General features: G+C 44.7%; 1 protein-coding gene across 1 annotated transcript; it reads left to right on the plus strand.

Annotated features, from left to right (window-relative positions):
• mych (myelocytomatosis oncogene homolog) lies at positions 1–3,612 on the plus strand. The gene is made up of 3 exons (XM_036531547.1): positions 1–150; positions 1,018–1,593; positions 1,992–3,612. Exons 2-3 carry the CDS (start codon positions 1,032–1,034, stop codon positions 2,546–2,548), a joined length of 1,119 nt encoding a protein of 372 aa, XP_036387440.1. The 5' UTR covers positions 1–150; positions 1,018–1,031; the 3' UTR covers positions 2,549–3,612.
• The last annotated feature ends 12,183 nt before the right edge of the window (positions 3,613–15,795 follow it).

Below are 15,795 nucleotides of genomic sequence, written 5' to 3' on the forward strand. Positions count from 1 at the left end.
GGCATAATGCGACGTTGCATCTTGACTGTGTCAACGTGGTTTTTCCTTTTTTAGTGTTAATTGTATTAAAGACAAAATCAAAGTCTTGGCAAATTAGGATTCTTATTTCTTTCAGTATACGTATCTCTAAAGATCGCTGCCTCTGAAAAGGTAAGTTATCCTAGTTTTACTAACGCAGCCAGTTATCTGGTTGTATAGAATATTTGGGTGGAGAGATGTCTTCGTAGTGGCAGCAATTAACTTGTCAGATTTGTTTGATATATGCAAACGTTGACAGCTAGGTAATTGCCATTCGTCTAACATTAATTAGCAGCCAGTTTGTGCTTGTTGCAGTTGTCATATGTTGGACTTTTCTCGCCACTATAGCTGCATAACTGAATTTGCACACTTGTTAACTAGTATAGCTAACACATTGCGTGTTAGGCAGCTACCTAAGTTACGAGCGTACCTAGCTAGCTAAAACGTTATTTACCGGTTGGAGTCCATTGTTCAGTGAATGATTGGGAAGTTGGCTAAGAGAATACCTCGTCAGCCGAACGAATTTGCTCATGGGCTTGCCGGTCAGGCCCCCCCACCTCCCTATGCGATAGTTTAGTGGAAGCGATTATTAACTAGTTTTTTGTTAGAGGGCTGTTGCGATGTAAAGTCTTGTCCTTTTCTGCGTTAAAGGCAAAACGATCTGAAGCATGTGAACTTTGCGGAGCCCCCCGAACCAAATTTAGCGGTCCTAGTTAGAACTTTCCAGCTGTTCGTATGATGTCATGGCTCAGGGGGGCGGGGAAAGGGTTGACCCGCAAAGGGCGGGGCGTGGATTGTAAACATGAATAAAATCCCTCGTTCACCCATGCCTGCGAGAGGAGTGCTGTGAGGACAGGCTAAGGAGGAAAGCTGCTGTGGGCATCAAGTATACCGGCTTTGATTATATAGAAATAAACCACAGCAGCAAAAAAAAGTCTACTGTTGGTAGTTAAAGTGTATAGATATTTTAATAATTTTCCGTTTTCTGCATTTTTTTAGTTTAATCTGCCAAAATGCTTCAAAGTTTTTCTCCGTCGCATTACTGGGACTATGACTCGGAGCCGCTGCTGTTTGATGAAGAGTTCTGTCAGAGTCTGATGAAGGATCTGCAGACGCTCCCCACACCGCCCCAGTCTCCACCTATGAAGACGGGACTCGACAAGCCCCTGTCAAAGGTGGATCAGCTGGAGCTGGTTTCGGAACTGCTGCTGGAGGACCAGGACTTCTTTCACCTGGGCTGGAACTGCGATTTGATTCACGGTGCCGGGAAGGCAGAAACCGGCAGTCGCAAGGACCAAGGACCCGAGGTGTCAGATGACTGTTTGTGGCAATGTCTCAGCGACAGGTTCTCGGAGGAGAAGCTGTGCTCCGTGCTCTCCACCAGCCCGCTGCTATCAGATATCGATACCGGCATTTTCGAGGAGATCGCGGGCTCCACGCTCGACTGCCACGGCGCGGCGCTGGAGTGTCAGTCTTTGCAGAACGAGGACTTCTTGCAGGACAGTTGCGAGCAGAACGAAACTTCCGATTACAGCTCGCTCTCTACGGGGAGCGACTCTTCGAACAGTGACTCTGGTAAGTTTTCCATTTTTAAAAACGCGCATGTATTGTATTTCATTAACGATGTAGGTAATAGAAATGGTCTGCACCAAATTTTTAGGTTTTGGTTTTAGTTTAGGTTTAGTTTTTTTTTTTCCAAACAGACTTGCATGAGCAATTTCTAATTAAGCCGTAGCAGAAGGCAAGACTAGCTGTACATGTCGCATATTTGAAGCCTTTAACCTTTAGTTAAATGCAAACGGAGTATAATCGTGAAACTTTTAATTCCTGTTTAAAATTAAAGCATGTGGCTGCTGACCTTTGAAAATAAACTTTGAATAGAGTTCACATGCTTGCTAGCCCATGTCAGCAGCAGAGTTGTGGTGTTGGGCGATTCTTTACGAGGCCGTTTCCTGTTTCTCCGTTTTGAACAGAAGAGGAAATAGACGTGGTGACGGTGAGGAAGAGCTGCTCGTCCTCCCAGACGGAGCAGACGGAGTCCCGCCGGCAGCGTGCTGCCAAGCGCTGCCAGCTGGAGATCCAGCAGGAGATCCAGCTGCAGCACAACTACGCCGCCCCCTGCCCCGCCTCCCCGCCACGCCGGCCCGACGCCTCCGCCTCGTCCACGCCGCCGCACAAGCGCGCCCGGACCGAGCAGCACCACCGGCATCACCACCCGGGTTCCGGCCGCGCCCGCCACGCCGCCGCTGCCGCCGCCGCCGAGCTGGAGGACGAGGAGGTGAGGCGGCGCACGCACAACGTCATGGAGCGTCAGCGGCGCAACGAGCTGAAGAACTGCTTCCTGCGCCTGCGTGACAAGGTGCCCGAGCTGTCCAACAACGACAAGGCCTCCAAGGTGGTCATCCTGAAGAAGGCCAGGGACAGCATCCGTGGGCTGGAGGCGGAAAGCCTGCGGCTGGCCGCCAGGAAGGACAAGCTCCGGCAGAGGCAGGAGCAGCTGAAGGCCCGGCTGGAGCAGCTGAGGAGGTAGTGGGCCCACTTAAGGAGGGGTGCACCAGGACAGAGAGGCCATGAACTGCTGAGCTCAGAGCGGCCCCCCTTCCTGCTCACGCTGGTTTGAACAGGACACTTGAAGGACCAGTGAAAGGTCTGGATGACATAGACTGCTGTGCTGAAGCACGTCACTGTGCCAGTGGTGTTTCAGCGATGTTTAGGTTGTACCTTTTCAGTAGTTCCATTTGGAGCACAGATTGGCATCCAGTCCCCACTATATATACATGTTATACGATCTTAGGAATTGGCCAAAGACCCATCAAGAAAATTTGTAATATCACCAGTTTTGTAAATATCCTGTTTTTCATAAAAAAATAATAATTTGAGTGTTTCAGGGCTTAAAAAGCAGAGGCCTTACATGGTCTTCAAACATTCCCTTGTTTGTTACATGGCCACTTCTACACCGTTTCAGATGTTGGGGTTTTTTTCCAGTATGTTTGTTTGCTTTTACTTTATTTTGGGCTGGAACCAAAGTTTGTCTTCTAATTAAGAGTTTGATTATGTCTGCCAATCTTTGCACAGTTAGTCTCACCCAAGGTCCGGCTTGTTCAGCAAACAAGTTCTCACGTTTGGATGAATGTGCATTTTATTCTTGTTAGTTTCTATTTAATTGCCACACATTGTGACAGGCTTTGACTTTTTGTGGCTATTGTAAATAGCTGATTATTGATTAAATGAATTTGGCTGTTGTATGAAAAAAACAAGGAGTTAGTTCTTACCTGAACACCGTGAGCCAATTGCAGTGACCTTAGCAGGGATTTAAACCTCGGGTTTAGACCACCAAGCTCTGAGGCCGGAAATGGCTGTTCCTCATTAAGACCACCTGTTCCAACTCAGAGTGCAGTGGCCTTGTGGTTTAAACCCTTGCTAGGGTCATTGCAGTTGGTACCATCTGTCCAGTACAGTGTTTTGTATTAATTTTTTTAGTTTAAGTATATCATGAGGCCCATTGTAAACCAGTTAACTGTTTTAACAGTTTTGTTCATTCAGGCAACTTTTGAGCATAATATTTCGTTTAATGCATGTGTTGTCTACCTCAGATAGGACACAATTTGTTTTGCCTTCATAAAGGCATTTGTACAGATATTTTTTTTAATTGTTGTAACATAAATTATTTTAGCATTGTTTCTAGTTCATTTTTAAATAAAGTTCTGTTCTTTATTCAACTTAATAAAGAATGGATAAAAATATTACATTGGCAGTGTGACCAGCTTTGTACCAACAAACTTTCAAGAAAGGCACTTTAATATTGTCAAGTTATGTCCTAAAGCAAAGGTAGTCAGTGAGATCTCTCAATTTGGGCGAGTCACTGTATGCAAATAGTTGAGTCAGCCAAAGGTAGCCCTAAACTTGAATTTTTAAATCTGGTCATTTCCCAGGGTTTCTCTGAGGGTGTCTTGCAAATGAAGGAGTATCCAAACTTCATACGTTACATGTTTTTCATGCATTTTGCAGAGAACATATGGGTTTTACAGGGTTATTGCACCAGATAGGTGTGTCTCGGAGTGAGGGTCAAGGTGAATGGGTAAGAAACATTGTCATTTTTACACAGCTACTACTTCCTTCAAGGCTATGAAGCCCCCTCCCACCCAATCCCCCCCAGCAACAAAAGAGGAAGGGTTGAGAGTTCACCGTTGGAAATCCAGGTGATTTTTGCAGTGTGTGTGAATCCAAACAGTCTTACTGAGTTTTGTTTAGAAATGGGTGGTGAAGATTTTTGAATCTCTGTCTCAGCTTTGATCCATTGCTGGTGTTGACATTGCATGTAGGTTAGTTTTTATCCATTTATAGAGTTGGATATTTACTGAGGCAACTGTGGGATGAGTACCCTGCCCAAGGATACAGGATCAGTGCCCCACCGTGAAATCAAACCAGCAACCTTTCGGTTACAAGCTCTGCTCCTTTACACTATGCCGCACTGCTGCCCCATTTGACAGTCCTGTTCAAGTGATGCTCCCATGCGAATCCATGTCAAAAACACTTGTCATGCTGCAACAGTTTTCATAGGTTATCTGCCTTTTTAGTTTGGATGTATTATCAATATCAGCACATAAGGGGTCAATGATCCTTAACGCTAAGTAGTGCCAAAGGAGACCACGCCAAATGTTTCATTCTAACATTCTTAAGCAATTAAATTCAGATGTATCCATCTGGCTGGCCTCCTCTAAGGCTGAGTGCCATGAAAGTGGAACCTGCTTTCTGTCAGCAGTTATTAAGTGGTGAGGACTTCCTTCGTTTTCTTTTGACACTGCCATTTTTTAATTTTAATTGGATACATCGCATTGAATCCAAGGCATAAACTTTTAGATTGGATTCATGCTTGAATTTGTCTTGCTCTTCCTGTTCAACAACAGAGGCTCATAATCTTTAAGTCGTGATTTGTTTAAGATCGCATCTAGCTCATATTTTTGCATGGAGTTAAAACATGAGCCGAAATCCTGAATTAACCGTCATTCAATACAAACACTAACATGAGTAATAAACCTTTTTGCAGCAGCCACAACAGTCTCACCTGAGTTCTTGAACAACATCATCTCTATTAACTTCAAATTAAACGAACTGCCCTGATGTATTAGTGTTCACAGAGGCCCTTAGGAGGAGGAGACCACCTTTACTTACATGGTCTCTTCATTAGGGTAGAACAAGTACAATGTGAGTAATCACTTCTTAGGTGGAAAAGTTATGGTGACCTACACAAATAAATTAGGAAAAATAATAGTGAAAAGACACAGCTGTTTCTCTGTAGTTTTTTTTCTTCTCCCAAGAGCATTCATCTGATATATGCGTACCTTCTATTTCAGACATTAAACCACTCTCCCTGGGTCATTAGAAAAGCTTCCTTGAATTAATGGCCTTTCATTGCTAAGGTTACTGTGACTCTCAGAATCCAGATCTATTTTGCATGGCTTGCTATGTAAAGCAGGTTATGTAATGCCCAGTGTATTGCGAGCACAGCTCCCCACTGACCCACAGTGGAATCTGGCCCATGGCAGCAGCGCATGTGTGAACCGTTGGCTCCTTCAGACATGCTGGAGAGTGCAGTCTTGCAGTCCTTCTAAGGTCAGGCCAACGGTTGTTCCGCCAGCTGCATGCGCAGGTCTGCAGGCGAGTGAGTGTAATTTCCCTGCCTGTGTGGGGAGAACTCGCCTCAGAAGAGATGCTATAATTGCTGTCCCCTGCTCAACATGCAACCAGGTCAGTGAAATTGATGTACTAAAATGCTGTTTGACCACAATTAGGTGGTAATGCTATTCCATAATGGCTGCAGTAACTTTTGAGCTGTCTCAGTACAAGGTAGATCAGATCTATGCATGGTAACAGGCCTTTAAATATCAAGACCATTATGTTTAATGCTGTTGAATGATAGTAAAAATTTTCTGTTACAAATGGTGAAGCAATGTTGTGAAGTTCTCTCCTCTTATTTCTTGGAATTAGCTCAGCCCATCAGGGGAAAGTATTGCTAGATCATTCAATGAAGTATCTGATAAGTAGTAGTATGGCTGTAGTTATAGTATTATAACCATGCCATCCTGTGTCATCACCACAGCACAGGTTTTGCAAGACTATTAAGAAAGCAGGCGCTATAATCACAGGGACATTATGCACATCCTTTACCTTGAATACAAGTCCTTTGTACACTGATATTGACAACCCCTTTAAGGCCACCTGATTGTATCTTTGTTCCTTGAGGTGGCTGGGAAGAGACTACCAGGAGCCTGAACTTTGTCCCTTCAAGACAGATGCCCTAGAGACTCTTACACCAAGTCTGAGCCACCCAGCCATCTTTGATACCAAGTTTATCATCAATACATGCCAATCAGGTACAAAGCTACTTCCTTCCCCTCTACATTGCAACCTCCCTAGAAAAAAAATGAAGTGGTAAACCAAGAACAAGTAGAAAGTCATCTAAAAGCTTCAAAATTCTACATCCTTCCATGATTAATTCACTGCCACAAAGCTGAACAATTGAAGTGCTGCAGAATATAAAAGCATAAATATCTTATATCAAAAACAATTGTCAAAGACATCTCAGAGCTGGTGATAAATTTTGGCCCACAGATTTTCTGGTCAAACTGTAAATTGCCCATTCGGTTAGTGGTGCCATTAGACTGTCTTGGTCCATATTTGTTCAGAACTAGCCTTCACTCATGTGCTCTTATCCTGGGTGAAACAGTGAACAGGATATAAGCACAATATGCAAACATCAAACAAGCAACTGCAGTACAACCAGTTGGACACAACCACCAAAGTGTATACACAGTGCTGTAAATACATTCTTAAATAATGATTGCTAAGTGCTACACATCTACTAGGCATCATCCACATTTAGTAACCATACAACAAGAAAATTTAAAACAGCAGAATGCTATACATTGCATATTTTCATTAATTAGTAAGGAAACCTTGTGAATTTCACATGTTTATGTGTTATGTGGCTTCTGAAAACAGATAGAAAATTTATAGAAAACTTATAGAAAATTAGGCTGGAGTTAGCCGGAGATCCATTCTGTGCTGACGAGTTGGTGGAGGGGGAGCTTTTGATTGCCCAGCAGGGCACTAGACACAGAGGTGTTAATGGAGAGGATGTCAATGGGAGTTGCTGTTCCAGGAGCAGTGAAAGGTTCCAAGCAACTTCAGATTGTCCTGTTCATTCCACAGGGCCATTGATAGAACAGGCCTCTTTGACACTCCCCTTGATATGGGGATTTCATCACAGTCCTGTGTTGTCCACTAAGTGTTAATTTTAAATGCAAACAGGAACTCTCTGTGATAGCATTACAGGCACAACAGCCCTGTAAAAGCAACATGCCAGCGGGTTAATTTGACATACAGTACAACAAAGCAAGCCAGCAAGCAGGAAGATGCAGAGACAGGCTACTCAGCACAGTCTCAGCGGAAGCTGATTTTCACGCTGGCCTGTAACCATCTAAGTCTCATCACTTTCATCAAAGCAATGTAGCTTCCTCCCCCAATTTGGAGAGTGATTTTGGTTTTTAAGACAGCTGGAAAACTATCTGAACTGTGGCCGCGCAGGACTGTGGTCACGAAAACCCTTGTGTTGTGTTTGGATAATGGATAATGACGGTACACAGAAGCACACAGGCATTAGCGAGGCACTGAAAAAAAGTGTCCAGATTGTGAGAATGCTTCGGCTGACAATGTTTCTCATTTCCACGCTTTGGTCAGTGAAGTCTGTGTCCTCCCTCCCGTGACATTTGACCCCACGGTGCTGAGAGGACAAAGAGCAGGAAAGCGGAGAGTGGGCTGCTCCTCGACCCCTAAACAGCCGTCCTTAAGAGTGCGTCTGCTCTGCGCGGCTTATTGTACCTACTGTCGCTTCTCATGTGTGCATTCCTTTCCCCCCTCAAAGAAAGGAACGTGGAGTGTAGGATCCACATAGCCTGAGACGGCTGTGCTGTGGAGGTGGCACTCACGGTTCAGTCGAGGGCATGAAAAGTACCACGTTTCGAAAGGATAAACTTTTTAAAACAAAACGCTACATAGACAGCCTGTCGCTGCCAGACGGGATCACTGTTTTTTCAGCTGGGTTCAAAACCTTGTTGTTGGTTCGTGGTTTGTGCAATGGATTGTATTTCACTTAAAAAAATTCTGCTGGGAAAGGCATGTTGACTGAGGCCTTCGCTGTACAGGTTAAAATATTTCCAGTTACAAACTGGAAATTGACAATTAAAAGGAGACGCAAAATGTGTCGTGGATGTGTATTTGAGAAAGATTTCTGCCTCTGAATACACTGCACTGGCAAAAGCAATCTTATGCTGTCTTTCTGCAGAACATTACATGAAGTAGACTGGTGAAGTGTGTGCAATAACATCACACAGAGGTAAAGCAAGCTTCAAGTATCAGGCCTGTGAGACCACTGTGAGATCAAAGGCTTGCCTTTATGGAGGTAATATGTGGGAGAGCGCATACTCTGCATATAAATGCAGCTTGGCCCCCACCCTGGGGCACTCCTAAAATCTCACTGAGGGCTTTTTAAGAGGACTGAGCCCATCACCATGAGAACAAAGAGGGAAAAACAGCAGATTCAAAGGGTTTAGTTCATTTTAAACAAAAACAAAGGAATATCGTAAATATTAGTTCAGATTCATACTATCAGATGAGCGCACGGGTTTGCACGCAGCTATGCACAAACTGTCCCATCTCATACATATCAAATTTCAAAGAAGTACCCCATGGGAGAAAATTCCATTGCTTAAATATTGCTTCAGTGGAGGCCAATTAAAACAGCTAACCTGGGTTTTATAAAAAATGGTAAGAGAAGGCCTCCAGCAGCTGGGGGAGGATCTGTACACGCCTGTTACAGACAGATGTTTCAGAAGCCCCTGCAGCAGCAGAGGCCCGGCTTTAACTAATCATACGCCTTGAAACCATCTTGACTGTGTACTGAAGACCTGATCTTTAGCCAAGCTGAACCGTTACAACTGCAGTGCATTGTGCCACTCTGAGAATCTCTTCTGTGAACCCTGTTACCAGGGACATGACTCCCCTCAAGGCATTTCTTCCAGCTTGAAATGCACAAAAGTATTCCAGCTTCCTGATAAAATCACTCCTTCTTTACATTAAAATGTCTGAGAATGATTTGCTCATTGGTTTCTTGTTAGCCAGTATTTATCACAGAGTATCTTAACAGAGATGCAATAAAAAAGGGGGTTGATGATGTGAAAGCATTTTACTGCATTGCCTGAGTCCTTCACTGCATTGAAAGGACTGGGGCCAGAACCCCGTGTTAATTGGGTGGCCAGGGGAGAAGTGATGGGTCTGCTGCTTATTTCTGCATATCTCCCCCCCAGCTCATTAAAACATGAAAGGGAGAGTTCGCAGAGTTTCAAACAGATCCTGGGAAACACCTCCCCAGGTAACTCTCAAAGCATCTGCTGCGAAACTCCACAAGTGTTTATGGGGGAGTTTTTCAGAATACACACGTTCCGTTTGATAACAGGAGATGACTATCTGGTGCAAAGTCCTTTCAGCATTAACAGTGCTGACTGACTGACCTCTTCTGATTTTCAAGGACGCCTTTCATTGCTGACTTTTTAAAATGTACCCTTCTGACCTTATTTATTACAATAATACATTTTAATAGCATTGTGCTGTACTAAAGGCATAAAGCTAAGAAAAAAAGAACTTCTTTTCATTCAAGTGTTATTAGATTCATTTTTTATCTGGCATTCTAAACTGTAACTGTCTTCTAAAGAAAACATTTGACATCTGCTTGATACCTGCTGTATGTATTTGTATTACATTGTATAGTATTGCTCCATACAGAAAGTAAACATGTCAGAATCAAATAAGACCTAAAACAAAGTAAAAAAATGTTACCCAAGTGTGAGGGATCTGATTGGACTTTATAGAGACGTCTCTGGTGAGTGGAAAGAGACAGGTAATTGAGGTCAGCACGGGGGTACGTTTTTTTTTCCCTCCTGAGAAAAGAGCGGAGACAGGTGTGCGATCGGCCTGTGGGTGTGCCCTGTGAGCGATGTCCACGGCGACCGCGGGTGATTTACGAACGAGGGGCGTGCAGCAGTGAGCCTGCAGGGCCGCTGCTAATGAAGGGGGGGGGGGGGTCACTTTCTCTGTCCTAAACCATTCGGGGTACATGGGTGACACAGCTGGAGCCTGACAGTGACTCATTTGCTGGCAAGATGCACAGAGACACACACACAATGAGCTGAAATAAACGGCAGGCTACCTAAGAACACATTATTCACAGGGGGTGGGGGTGGGGTTGGGGCGGGAGTGAATGTGGGTGGACTGGGGTTTCATGATTGTCTCCTGACCATTTGCAAAGACAGTTGAGAAGCTGTGTGCTGTAGCGGGTGAGTAACTATCCTTGTATCTGAACCCATCAGATCCCAAGTGGGGCACAACCATTGTGCCCTTGAGTAAGGTGATGATGCTGGATTGCTTAATGTTTAAAGTTATCCAGTGGACTAAACGGATAGTTAATAATATGTGATAAAGGTGTCTGCTAATAGTACAATTACATCGTCTTAAAGTGTGCAATTAACGGTAAGTTAACTCATATCTGTCATTAAACAGGAAAATCATGGGCCATTGGCGTCATAGAGTGTCCTGCAACGTCCGGTTGTAGAAATTCCAGGTTCCTCCTGACCACTCCCTGAAAAACCGCTGAAGCAAAGATAAGGCTGAAGTTTTCTTTAAAACCACAAGATGGAAGGAGGCGGTGTGGACAGACGATTGTTTGAGTGTACACGGCCAATCTGTCACCTGTGTATTCATGCACGCAGTCAGGCACACTCACACACACATACTCTTTGTCTGGTTTCTCTTAACAGTAACTCTCTTGTGAAGAAAACAGTTGGCATCTGCTTGAGGCCCGCTACATGTATTTGTATTGCATTACATAGCATTGCTCCAGACAGAAGCTAAACATGTCAGAATGAAATAAGTACCTAAAACAAACTTATAAATGTGCTCAAATGTGAGGGGAAGCAGGGTGACACACACACACACACAGCTGACCCCCTAGTCTTTGATGACCCGGGAGGTAAGGGTTCCTGCACTTTAGGTCAGAGACCAGTAATCCTGGAGAAATCAGCTGAGGGCAGGGGGTAGGGGGCAGAGTGGATTTGGGGGTCAGCCTCTAATGAATCCAAATCCTCATAGGTCAAGGGTCGCTCTGTATCCACTTTCCTAGCACAAAAAACTCCTTTCTTAGGTGAACATTAAACCTCCTTTCAATCAGGACCTCACTGCATAAAAGGCCTCTAATCAGGAAGGATGGCAGGGGTAATTTGGAGGGTGCAGTGGTGGAGTGGGAGGAAGATGAGTACCTTTTATGAAAGCATCTAAACAGCATTACAGCTGAAGATTGCAGTAACACAGGGGAACATGTTCTTTGCCTCTCTCTGTCTGTCTTTCCTGCCTAACCTTCCAGTCCTCTTTCTTTTTTTATTTTATGTGCAACGTTTACTTTTTGGAATAATTATAATATAAAAACATTACTGATGCTGCTGAAAATGTCTGTAGGTGTCCTTCGTATATGCGATCATCATCAGTGTCAGAAAGATGTAGCACTCATATTAAAGCCTGTTGCTGCTGTCGCAGGAGATTAGTGGGGGAGAAAAGCGGAGGTACCCCCGGGCCTTGTTGGGCCGGGGACTTGAGTGTCATTGTCCTGCCCCCCCCCCCCTTCTCCCTCCCCGTACGCAGTGCCACGGGGGGCTCCTGGGAGCCACGCAGTGCTGACAGGATCCCGCCCGGGAGCTCAACATTCCTCTGACGTCTCTGACAGCAACGGGACGGGGCAGTGGCTAATTACAAGTGCAGGTTAACGGCGCACGCACTCGCGGGCTTGCAGGCCCACAGGGCACAGGGGCCCCTTGGGTATAACCGAAACACGCTCCGAGGGTCGGCCTCACATAAAAAAGGCGGGGTCCGGCCTCGGGATTCCGATACTCCAGTGAAGCGGCAGAGTCTTCCGAGAACAGCTTTTGTGCAGGGACCTCGTCATTATGAGGCCCTACCCTTCTGAAGGAATTAGCAATTTAGAAGCGGCAGTTTCCCTCGCTGTGGGAATCAGCTCCTCGGGGCACACTGTGTGTGTCCTACGACTGTAAGGTTCCTCCCAGAATATCCAGAGACAAAGGTGGCAATGTGGAACAAATTTATGTACATATTTTAGCGGTGTTTGAGAATATGGAGCAATGTTTTCACAGAGGCTGAAGTGATTGAAGACATCCCTGCTAAAAGCCGTGTAAAAAGCGACGCTTTCATGAGTTACACGCGAAATGGCCACCGATGCAAATGTGTGTGGCAAGTGTGCTGCAGGAATCTTGCATGCGGATGATAAGGTTTATGATCTTTTTTGGCAGCATGCTCAAACGGCTTTGACTAAGACTGTTCACCATTCAGTCTTGTTGGTTGGACTGGCACCTTCACGTTGTCAGCACAGCACACGGAAGCACACAGAAGATTCTCCAAGCGACGAGAGGAATTTCCCAGACATGAAGTGATTAGAGGTGCAGTTGCTGAGAGAAGGAAAATGACGGCTTTGCTCTGAGCGCTGGCCTGGGGTGTTATGTAAACAAGAGACCCAGGTTAAAAATACCAGGCCGAGTAGCACGTGTTTCCTCTGATTCACCCGGGGGTTTTACCCAACACTCTTACACTCTGGCACACACTTTTCCCTCGCGGTATCGTGAAACTTCTCGTGCCTCTTCAGTTACTTTTTGAAGGCATGGCAAAAATATGTGCACCGTTATGACAGAGCGTGTGTATGATTTCTGCTAAATGCCAATAATGTGATGTAATGTAATTTATGCCAAACAGTAGAATGAAGTGAACACAACAATCGGATTCCATATGGATCCTTTGCATTCCTTTTCCGTTGCATGAGTTCTTTGGTACTGGACTTTGCGGTGCCCAGCAAGAGAGCTGGTGGTGATCTGAAAATTAACTGCAGTCTCATCATTTTTGTGCAATCGCTGGGTCAGGCCACGTATGTTAACAGAAAAGCTGGAATGATGATCGCAGCAAATGTTCAAATAAAGAGCGCTTCTACCAAGGTTTGTAATCTTTTGCAAAAGTACAGAAAGTGGAAGTGGGAGTAGCTCAGTAAAAGTGTGAGTGTGGGTGTGAGTGTGTGTGTGTGTGTGTGTGTGTGTGTGTGTGTGTGTTCTGGGCAGGATCCACTTAGCTAATGGGCTGTGACAGCATCAGGCCGCGCTCTGTCAGATTTAACTGCAGGGGGCTGAGCCAACACAGCAGGCACTTTCGGGGATGTCACTGGACTCCCCCACGCTCTGGGTAATTGTTCTGACCCACACACCCGTAGAGCCCTGCTCCCAGTGCACCCCGTGCAGGAAGTGGGGGCTTCTGTAGTCTGCAGTGTTCCTACCACACAGAAAAGCCCCTGAACTTACCGCATGTCTGTAAAGTTTAATAGTAGCAAGCCTTTTATCTACCTAAAGCTTCCTTCATTAAAAAAAAATCATCCCATCTCTGCATTTTTGATATGTAATCCATATGGCTGCCACAAACATGCATTCGATGTTGTGCCATTGTAATGAGTTTTTGTGTGTTGTGAACAAAAGTCGCTTCTAAAAGAGCGAAATGATGAGTCAAATGATTATTCTGAATGTGCTGGGCTTTTGCAGCGTACTACATGCTAGCTTCCCTATCTGCTTGTCGTTCTTGTAACCATTTTTGAGAACTGGAATGGAGAACTCAGCATGTGATTTTTTTATAGTCTTTGAAGCAGGTCTGTCATGTGCTGAACCATACTCTGAAGAGATCTGAGAAATGTTACTGAGCCGTTTTCATCAGCTGCTGAAAGCTGCAGGCCTCCTTTTTCTTTGAAAGGACAGTAATGTGTGAACACCAGGGTTGCAATGTAAATATTGACCAGGGGGAAGGCTAGAGGAGGTAACTATGGGAACCCCCTCACCCCAACCCATTTGGAAATGCGTGTGTGCCCATGCTTGTGTGTGTGTGTGTGTGTGTGCGTGTGTAAGCATATTGGCATCAGGTGGCCAGTAGGATTCAGTGTGCTCCAATCCCCTGTAAGGTCCCAGAGAAACAGGTAAGTATGCTGCCAGGGGCGCTGATGCCCACAGTACCACAAAAGTAGTGTAAAAAAGGCATTAGCTGCTCTCTGTTCTTATAGCCCAGCCATAGCAGACATGTGCTGAAATTCCAAGGAGGATGAATGCCACCCAGGATATTTAGCAGTTTACTTCACCACGCAATCCACATAAGCCACATTACATTACATTATTGGCATTAAGCAGATGCTCCTTTCCAAAGCGACTTACATAGGTTACAATTTTGTACCCATTTACACAGCTGGATATTTACTGAGGTAATTCTGTCTTAAGTACCTTGTGCAAAGGGCACAACAGCAGTGCCCCAAGTGGGGAGTCGAACTGGCAACCTGCTCCTTACAATTATGCTACACTGCTGCCCTAGTGTAGCATAGTGCTAAGGAGACTCTGCCCAACGGCCCTGCTTGTGTGGTATTGCAGTGGGAGATGCAAGCGCCTGCAGTTCCGGACTGAAATCCCACCCTAGAGAATTTCATTGGATTCTCTCGACACCACACTGTTTCCTGTGATGCACACACTGCAGAATGAAAACGGCATGGGAGATTGTTTACGCCTGGCTTTACAACGCTTGTTAAAAAATGCTTGCGTTAAAGTGCCGCCTGCAGGGTCTGTCTTTCCCATCACAGTTAATTAAGATTATTACGGTGAAAGGAATGCACGGAGAGCTGGGTGACTTTTGATGTCGCTTTTTTTTCCCCTTTTTTTAATTCCAAACAACACAACCTGCTTAGTCTTTACGAGGAACCCGCAAAAGACCCACACTGTAAAAGAAGCAAACCATTAACGTAGGGTATCTAGTGTCAGCAGTTTTTTTTTCTGAAAGAGTAAGGCTTTTTTTTCACTGACTTCATGTAAGGTCAAGCTGTTGAGCAGAACCAAGACAAGATTAGCTCTGTGACTTCTCGCTCAGAATTTCTGAAAATGAAAACCAAGCAGAACTTTTGAGTTTGTTCTGATATAATATTTCAATAGACATTTTGCAGAATTTCCAGCTTGCCATCGCCCACTCATTATGAAGAGACAGAGAGATACATCAGCCAGTTGTGGTAAATTCTGATTAAGTGCTGTTATTCTTTACAACAGACGTGGGGCTGCCCCCTCCTTTGGTAAATGCATTGATCTACTCACCCAGAGTAAGCTTTCTAAATGATTAATTTAAAAGAGTTCGCTTTAAAGGAGACCAGGGGTATTTCTCTGAAAAATGATAAAGACTCAGCTCATCAACCTTCAGTTAATTTTGAAATAGAGTTGAAAATATGTTTACACTTTATCTATAATAAGATCTGAAATCAGTGGCGAGGGAAATTACTTAACAGGACAAGATAGGAATTTGAGCTGTAGCCCTCTCCCAGAGTGGTGGAATGGCAGATTCTTTAACAAATGCACACTCTGCAGGGTGTCTGTTAGCCCAAAGTCCACATTCCCATGGTGAGTTACATCTGACATCCGTCAATACATCCATCATATGAAAAGAAGACATGTCTGTGGAACACACTCTTGAGGTTTTGCTTTGCCCAGTATTGGTGTGTTGCTGTTAGACTATGAAGGTGTGTGTCAGAAAAATGGGTAACTGCTTGCATGCTTGCAGATACAATGTGCATGATTTTTTTTTTACTCAGTCCAGCAAGCTCTTTTC

This window comes from Megalops cyprinoides, chromosome 6, assembly GCF_013368585.1.
Source record: "Megalops cyprinoides isolate fMegCyp1 chromosome 6, fMegCyp1.pri, whole genome shotgun sequence".
Lineage (NCBI taxonomy): Eukaryota > Metazoa > Chordata > Actinopteri > Elopiformes > Megalopidae > Megalops > Megalops cyprinoides.

Bases quoted from the DNA above. Each gene is read 5' to 3' on its own strand.
- mych (XM_036531547.1), top strand. From the start codon at position 1,032: ATGCTTCAAAGTTTTTCTCCGTCGCATTACTGGGACTATGACTCGGAG. The intron at 1,594-1,991 runs GTAAGTTTTCCA...CGTTTTGAACAG, and splicing joins CTCTTCGAACAGTGACTCTG to AAGAGGAAATAGACGTGGTG.